A 9,368-nucleotide genomic window follows, 5' to 3' on the forward strand; every position below is an offset into this window, starting at 1 on the left:
GGTTTTCTAGATCAACATTTGTTTTTTCTCATCAGATTTGATACACCTTGGGAATGTCATACTGCAGCCCTAATTAAACATTTCATGTGTCTCTGAATGTTTTGTTCATACATAACAGAATATTTTTTTTTTGTTTTAATAGGTGCAAATCCGGCCCTGGAACCTGAGTGACAGTGACTTTGTCATGGATGGTTCACAGCCACTGGACCCTCGTAAAACCATTTTTGTAGGAGGAGTTCCTCGACCCTTGAGAGCCGGTAAGCTAAGAAACGGTAGCACGTACATGTTATAGGAGTGATTGAACACAAATTTTACACTAGAAATATTTGACTGGAATTAGTTACTCATGTGTTTGTGAAGGTTAAAAAACGGAACTTAGGGTTAAGGAGGTATGCTGTAAATCTCAAATATCCAGGGGAGGGACCGTTTTTTAGGGTAGGGTGATGTTGAGATACACTACGTGGCCACTATAAAATTGGGAGGGATCCCCCTGTCTGAGCCCCACCTGCCTTTTATAGTTTTAAACTATAAGTGGGTATCATAAAACTATAATGGGTATTTAAAGTCATAAAATAAAATTGGTAAAACGTCTAACCAAATTTATTAAATTTCTTTTCATTATGTGGGTTGTAAAAGAATGGTCAATAAAAATAACCCATTCTGTACAACTTGAAAGAAGTGTTGGACGTGTCAGTCTTCACATTTTACAAATGTGTGGAGAAGCACTGCAACTATTTGATGACAAGTTACAAGTTATAACTTGAAGCTCTTGTTCTTTCACAGTGGAGCTGGCTATGATCATGGATCGTCTGTACGGAGGAGTTTGCTATGCAGGAATTGACACTGACCCTGAGCTGAAGTATCCGAAAGGCGCAGGACGTGTGGCCTTCTCCAATCAGCAGAGCTACATCGCGGCCATCAGCGCTCGCTTCGTTCAGCTGCAGCACGGGGATATTGATAAACGGGTAAGGGAAGCTTGCACTTTCTCCGGCTTCTCTAGAGAGACGGAAGAATACTGGGGGAACGATCCAAGCCTCCTTTTCATGGACGTTGAGCTGCATAGCAGAAGAACTGCTTTTGAGAGTACACAAAGTCTTTGAACAACATAACAGTACCACAGTAACTTATAGAGGCCAATGAGCTGCTTGACAATAATGGAATAAAAATCACTTCTACTGTCTAGCAGTAGCAGTTTCATTTTGAATAATATATGTAGTTGCTGTTTTTCACCAAGTTTGAAATCTCTTGGGTTAATTTCTATTTGTATCATTCAAGTTACTTATTATTGCCTTATGAAAATGAAGAAAATCAGCTGCTTTTTCAGTGTTAATTATCTTTCATCTTACAGAGTTTTATGTTAAAGCTACTTTGCATATTTTAAATTATTATGGTAAAATGTTACAATATGTATTCATCAGTGTTTCTCTGAATGCATAATTAATGTATTATTTGCAGATGGCTGTAATGAGGACTATAAATTATAAACGGAAAATATAGACATTAATTCATTGCACTAGTGTTAAGCTACACAGATGTGACAGTAATGCTTATCAGGTTCTTAGCGGAATCAGTGTAATCCAATGGCAGTGGAAGTGGAACCACAAATCCTGGAAGAAATCATGATTTTTAATGATTGACTCAGTTTGAGTTTCACTGCAGTTGTCATTACAAAATTCAACATTCGTCTTTGTCATCACAAGGGCACCATTTCTCCAAGTTATTTTTCAGTCACAAATGACTACATGTATATTATGTACACATAGAAGGTTTTGTAATGTCTTTTAAAATATTTAAGTTTTTAGGCTGGGTCTGAATATAACTGCACATACATATCAAATCACTTTTTTAAATGAACTGACAAAAATAATTTATGGAGAGTTCTACCAGCTGAAATAAAACTGTTGTGGCTAGACGTAATAACGTTGAGGCCTTCTGCACCAGATCTGAAATGTTTCTTAAGCTATTGTAAATTTATTTGTGTTCCCACAAATGTCTGATGATTCAGAAATAAATATAATTGTTAAAGATTTGAGTTAAATTCAACAGTCAAGCCATTTAAAGCACATTTCCTACTTTAACATTGTGGCTTAAAAGTAATAACGTTGAGACCTTCTGCACCAGATCTGAAATGTTTCTTAAGCTATTGTAAATGTATTTGTGTTCCCGCAAAGCCTGATGACTCAGAAAAAAATATAATTGTTAAAGATTTGAGCTAAATTCAACAATCAAGCCATTTAGGCACATTTCCTGCTTTAAATGTTTTTTTACATTGCATATTTAGGCAAAGAGAAAAAAAGGAAGCAATTTGTCTCAGCTTATTGAACTTGAAATCAAGTCTACAACAGTAAAGGATGTGTAACATTAAGAGTGTATGCCAAGTTTAGTTTTGTGATTTTTTTTCCCTGTTGGACTCATCTTTCAGAAACCCTCTGAAGTAATATATTCCTCATAGATATGGTAATAAATTCCATATATTATTGGCAGAGTTAGAAGCGCATGAAGCTGAAGTCATCACTGTAGTAAAATTGCTCTCATCTGTTGGAACTGCCAAATTCAATGCCCATCAGGAGCAATCACTGTAATATCTTCTATCAAGCTCTATTGTTGTCGTGCAGAAAGCCCAGGGTAGCTTATCCAAACGGCCTGCGTGGTCAGCAGAGACTGCACATGCAAATTGCTCTCTTTCAATGCCGAGTGTTCTCTGGCAGCAGGCACAGAAGGTACTTTCTATCAACCACAGATGCACAATGATTTTCTAAAGGCCTCCATAGGTTTACATTGCATTTTGTGTTTTGGGAATATTTTGTATCCCATTTGTCAGCATCCACTTTTTTATCCATTTTCCTCCTCATTTATCATCAACCAGTTTTGCTTATCCTTTGTAAAACTAGATAATTCTGAACTTCACAATTTGGTAGGGAGATGTGCAGTCAGGGTTCATATTTACCTTTAAGAAAAACAGATGTGATAGGAAATGGTGGTTTGAAACTCTTCAGAAGTGCGTTGTTTATTATGCTTCGTATTACATTACATTCTATGAGGCTGTGCCTGTGCAGTTTTGACTATAAGAAAATTGCTGTGAGTTAAGGAAAAGTTGCTCAGCATGGCTTTGCACCTGTTCCTGGACTGGGTTGTGTTTTATTGCATTTGCATAGCTTTAGTTTATGAATAATCATTGCTAGGTGTGATGCTCCATGGGGCTGTTCACAGCAGGGGCACTGGTTTTAGGTCTGACGACAAAGTGAACTTTATTTATAGTGAACTATTTACATTGCTGGCTTCAATTCTGGCATAGCAACAGCAGCTTATGGATATTCTAAGCCAAGCGGCTAGTATGGTAGCCCTGTAGCCCGTAAGATTATCATTGTGTCTTGAATGGTGGTTCAGCAGCTGGTGTTGTAGTACACCAGCCTATGAGGAGTAACAGCACCTGGTCTTCGGCCCGAAGGCTTGTGTTACAGCCCAGTGGCTGGAATCTTCAGCCCTGAGGCTGAAATTGTAGTGCTACAGCTTCTGTTATAATAACACCGCAGGTATGGTGGTCCTACAGTCGATATAGGTCTTCCCCCGTGTATTCTAGCTCTATCCTCTCTCCTCCTCTTCACTCTCCTTTCTAGCTTTTCCCCTGTCTTCCTCTTTTCTTTCCTGTTTTCTCTCCTGGATCGGTGCTCTATTTTTGTGGGCTGGAGCAGGGAACATAGCTGATCCCTGCTCCAGTGATTGCCGGCTTTCACCATCTTGGAAGCAGGGTATCCAGTCAGCCATCTTAAGTTAGGGGGGAAAGCTTTCAAAAATTGCAGGAATCATCGTGGAAAGTAATGTCCATGAAGGCCGCTGCATCACAAACAACAACCAATCATTGGGCATCAGCCTAATTTGCGGATTTGATTACTTTTGCAACTGTAACCGATATGTGCCAAATTGGAATGCGATTTTAATTTCAGTATTATTTGTTCATTTTTATATTCTAATATCTTTGAGAATGAACATGATCCAGAAAATCTCCTTTTCAATTGAGATTGTGCACACTAAATAATGTCTGATTTTAATTTGAACTTTTCATAGCCAGATAAAGTGTTAGAGATTATATAAATGCCCAGCTGACTCAAAACAATTGTCTTTTGTTTTTTCACTGAAGGTGGAGGTCAAGCCATACGTGCTGGACGATCAGATGTGTGACGAATGCCAGGGAGCCCGCTGTGGGGGGAAGTTTGCCCCTTTCTTTTGTGCCAATGTCACTTGCCTGCAGTATTACTGTGAGTTTTGCTGGGCAAACATTCATTCTCGTGCGGGGCGCGAGTTTCACAAGCCGTTGGTGAAGGAAGGGGCTGACCGTCCGCGACAGATTCACTTCCGCTGGAACTGAAGGCCACGGCAGAGGATCAGCGAGATGACGCAAGAATGCATGTGGCTTATTATGAATGAAGATACCAAGACCTTGAGGCAGAAATAAGTGCATTCTTCTGCCTCTTACCCTAAGCTATCAATACAGTACATATATCTTTTGTAGCAGCCAAAACACTACAAGCCTCTGTTTTTCACCAAAACCCTACATCTCAGGCTTTACTAACTTTTTTGTGGTACTTTCATGTTTTTTAAAGAAAAAAAATGGATTTTTTGTAGTTTTTCAAATTATTTTTATATGTAAAATTTAAACTAGATATGAGAATGTTTTTTGCATGGGGGCGCACTGTCTGCTGCTATCTCCAGTGGGTGAAGCGTGCACTTATTTCTGGGAAACCTTGATTTTAAACTCTCTTAAGACCTGCCCCAAGTGATTTACCAAAGGTAGCAAAAATGATAGGAGGCAAAGTGAAACATTTCTGCCACAAAACAAATTTTATTTTTTATTGTTGCTATTTGCTGTGTATTCTTATTGAAAAATAGGGTTACTTTTTGCTCTCCATTTTGACTTGCAAAAAAATAATACCTCATTATATTAATCTGGTTTGTTATTAGCTATTTTAAACATTTTTAATCACAAGCTGTATTAGAAGCTTTGCTGCTATATATAGGTGTTATATATAATGCCATCTATTAATACGGGATTTAGAAAAGAAAACCGATAAACTGCATTGCAAGCTGAAATGCAGGTGGCACACGTGGCCTAAACTGCCATAATGATTCTAGAATGTGAAAACTGAACTGCATGTTTACTTATTAATATTCTCCATATGCATGCAATGTAAACATTAATGATACTTATAGGAGAAAAAAACAGTTACTAAAAACGTATTAAAAACTCTTAAGTAGCATGAACAAAATTACGGAAGCTAGGCATATTAAAAAAAATGATAAAAAAGTACCTTGCATGCATCAATGTGATCAGTTACCAGTGTCCTACATATATATATACAATAAGCAAACTTAGTTTTAGATTAGAACGTGCAGCCATTTTGTGACCTGGTGGTTAGTGAAATTTTGAAAAAAAAAATGCAGACTGGATGTTATATCGTAGTTCCTGTGCAGTTTTTGTGATTTGTGGTTCTATTTAGTGTGGAGTGAGATTTTAGTGTAGTTACACTTTGTGATGTAGAGCAAGACATATTCTGCCCCTTTTTAGCATGTAGATGAACATGGCTTCGATGTCCTCTGCAAACCAAAGATGGCCAGCTCACTGCTAGTAGCAAAATTCAGTAATCTAGGAAAAAGGAGGTCAAAGTAGTTTTAGTATGGCTTTGCTATAGTTACTTATCCAGGTAAAGTCAAAATGGAGATAGTGTTTAAATAAGGGGATGATTGCATTGTGCAAATGTGCAGTTAGACTGGAACAAGAAGTATCTTTGGTTATAAGTCACTTTTACTTTATGCTGATCTATAAACCAGAATGATGCAGTATGTCTTTTGGTACTTTTGGAATACGCAGTGAGAAAGAAAAGTATGTTCTCTCAATAGTAACACTAAAAAAAAAAGGTAACACGATTTTCAGTTTATCAAAACTGGAAACTGGAATCAACAACAAATATCTGCTTGGAAAAAAAAATGAAACAAACACGTTGGTTCAATTCACTTTAGAACTTCAGTCAGAGTTCAATGCCAGTTGATTTCTGTTTAACTTAAAGGCAGAATTTTAAGTTGAGTTGAGGAGATTTGAAATCTGCAATGTTGATTTCTGTAAAGCTCAGATCTGCCTTGGTGTTTAAAGAGCAAGGTCACAGAAGGATGAAAAAGAAAATGATCACAGTGATGATAAAATATTGTAAAGTATCTTGTTTAAGTGGAATTGTGAGACTGTAAAACCATAAAGGATAAAGAATTGGCCCCCTAAGACCATTTAAAATTTCCTGTGACAACTTCCCCAGATGTTCATTGTATTAGCAATCTGCAGAGTAACAGTCTTTGTGTGATGTTTTCTGATAGTGATAATACAAGGATGTTGCTCTAAATAACTCATAGGGACAATCTTTCTGTGAGCAGTGTTGATCTTGAATATGGGTGGTGGACTGCTGTGCTTTTTTTGTACTGTATTTTGTGTTTCATGCCCAAGTCTGCTGTTTTTATGGTGGTCGTGATTCAAGCTTTTAATGTTCAATGTTACTGCTGTGTTAAGGAGATGAGGTCTTTTTTTACTAACTTATTTATTTATGTTTTCTATTTGTTACTTACTCCTGGTCCTTTAGACTTTCTTAAGCTATTATTCTTTCCCTGCCAAACCTTTGACAGTTTAGACCATTTGTTATGCACTACTTTTATATGTTTTTAGTCATTTTTATTTTTTCTTATTTATATTTCTCTTAATGGTTGGCTGTCTTTAAGGCATTAGGTGTTTTTTGTGCTATACCTCAACATTAATTCAAAAGAAAAAAAAGACTTTTGTTAACTTTCTCAGAACTTCTCCCTGTATTTTCATCTTAAGAGGTGATTTAATCAAATTTATTGTCATAAGTTATTTAAAATAGTAAAAGGCTCTGAGCCTGACATATATGTGAATTAATATACTAATCTAATATATTAATGACAGAAAAGAGTTGTTGCAAAAGGCAAATTACTTTCGCAGACTGAGGGATTACATGAAAAAAAAGCATGATGAACGGTGACTGAGTTATAATGATAAAATAGTAATTTTAGTTTATAGTTACATCTAAAATTAACTATACAGTGCTTTGGGAAAAAAAGATATTTCTCTCCTAACTTTTAGTTTACTCCTCTCCATATTTTCTCTGATTTTGTTAAATTGCTATCCTCTGTAATAATGAGGTAGCAAGGGAAAAAAAGAGAGAGACTTGTCATTAATCATGTTACTACCGTAACACTCAGCTTTCCATGTTTTTTGTATGTAATATGTCTTATTTTATATTTGTTCAACACTGTTGCATGTTTTGGTAAGATCATATTTATTTCACTATTTTTGTAGACAAAATATCTATTTGATTTTGATTGTATTTTTCTATTTCAATAGGCTTTACACATTTTTTTTCCCCTTAATCTCTGTAATTTTGTCCAGATGCAGGGTTCTGCAGAAAAAAATATTCTAAATCCATGCAATCTTATATATTTTTCTCCATTGTTTTAAAGAAGGAAACCTTAGTATTTATATTAAGTTCATGGAAAACACTTGAGATTTTATCCCTGTTGCATCTGGCCTCAGTAGGCCTCTCCTCAAAGATGCTACAAAACTTGAATATAACACATTTTGAAAGGCTGACTAACCTCGATTCTGTGTTGTGATGTGCAATACTGTTTCTAATGTTTGTATAAAAGAATAACAGTGTAAACCTTTTTAATGCAGATTTATTTTTTTCATTGCATATTTTGCAGATTTTATTATCCACAGTGTCATTTTTTACTGTCAAAAAAAAGAAACCCCTTTTGTCATTGCAACTATTTTTAAATCCAGATATCTTTGTACTGAAGTTAATGACTGTAATTATTTTGGATAGTGTTTTGCTAACAAAAGGAGAGACTTTTTCATGCATATTTCTATTTTGTTCCGTTTTGTTGTTTTTTTTTAATTTAATTTTATTATTTTAATAGTAGCAAAATACTTGGAATAATTTTTCATATTATGTGTCATTAATATTATTTTGTATTTTTATGTGGAAATATATATATAATTTTATGATGCTAATTGCTAAAATTTATTTTATGTTGAATTATTTTTGGAGCTAAAATCTTTGTAATATTGTTAAAGTAACTAGTTTCTAAATCAGAGTTTGTGTATAGATTCACACAAGTGGTTTACGGAGTGTTTGGATTGTAATTATTACTGAATGGTTCTTTGATATGCAAATTAATATTTGGTTGATTTTTATTTTTGTTTTGTATTTAAATGGGGTGTTAATTAGTTTTATTCATTTCCTAAATAAAAACCCATTCTGTTTGGACACAAGAAGATCACCTTCAGCTTTGTTTTTTTTATTTTTGTATTTCTGTGCATCTTTTTTTATTCAGGTCAGGTGTTTAATTCTCCAGTCTTGTCTGTTGTACTGGTAATTTAACTCTGTAATGGAATAGTTTGCTGCCAACTATTTATATTACGTAATTTTTAAATATTTGTAATATTGTTGATTGAATTAATAAACCATTAAATTATTGGCATGTTTGCTTTTCACTGAAAATGATTTGGCCTTTATTGCTTGTGCTGAGGCAATCTTCTCCACAATACTACAGTTTTCCAGTTAAAATCCAGCTCATATTTAGGGTGTTTGCAGCAGCACATGTAAGGCATGAAACTTTCATTGTTCTCTCACACTGGCTGGTTGGTTTAGGTACAGAGTGTTGCTGACACTTAGTTTGGTTTTGTTTGGCTAATTGAACAGATAATTTCATCCAGCTATTTCTTTAAAGAAGCCTGGACATCATTTCAACTTCGGGACTGGATATTTCTTCAGACTCACACAACCCAAGAGTTTGTTTATCATTGTTCCTTTTACATATTTTATTATCCACAGCGTCGCTTTTCACTGTAAAAAATTTAAACACATTTTGTCACTGCAACAATTTTTTGCAATTAATTTTAATTTAAGAAAGGTTTCAAACTGGAGTAGGGCATTCAGCCCAATTTAGCCTATTTGGTAGTTAGTAGCTGATTGATCAGTGGATCTTGTCCACCCATTTCTTGAAGGGTATCAACTTCAACATGACTTGGTACATGTTCAATAGTCCGACAACCCTTTATGTACAGTAAATAAGTGCCTACTGTTCTGTTTTAACTGCACTTTCCTGTAGTTTCCACTTGTGTCTTCTGGTTTGTTTCACTGCTGATTCTGACGAGGTCCAATTGGGTTGACTTTGCCCGTGCAGTATGTAGAATACTTGGATCATGTCCCCTCATGTTCTTTTCTGTAGAACACTTTAAAAGTTCAGTTCTTACAGCCTGTCAATGTAGGACATTCCTTTAAGCCCTGGAATGCATCTATTTGCTCATC

At 35.4% G+C, this 9,368-nt stretch overlaps 1 protein-coding gene across 3 annotated transcripts in view; it reads left to right on the top strand.

The window, feature by feature from the left end:
* cpeb2 (cytoplasmic polyadenylation element binding protein 2) overlaps positions 1 to 8,558 on the top strand; it is a 54,630-nt gene extending 46,072 nt beyond the window's left edge. For all 3 annotated transcript variants that reach the window (XM_006629591.3, XM_015344953.2, XM_015344955.2), the window contains 3 exons: positions 143 to 257; positions 784 to 965; positions 4,139 to 8,558. In XM_006629591.3, the coding sequence (XP_006629654.3) occupies positions 143 to 257; positions 784 to 965; positions 4,139 to 4,366 (525 nt within the window). In that variant the 3' untranslated portion in view covers positions 4,367 to 8,558. The remainder of the gene's footprint in view (positions 1 to 142; positions 258 to 783; positions 966 to 4,138) is intronic.
* The last annotated feature ends 810 nt before the right edge of the window (positions 8,559 to 9,368 follow it).

Source organism: Lepisosteus oculatus, chromosome 1, assembly GCF_040954835.1.
Source record: "Lepisosteus oculatus isolate fLepOcu1 chromosome 1, fLepOcu1.hap2, whole genome shotgun sequence".
NCBI lineage: Eukaryota > Metazoa > Chordata > Actinopteri > Semionotiformes > Lepisosteidae > Lepisosteus > Lepisosteus oculatus.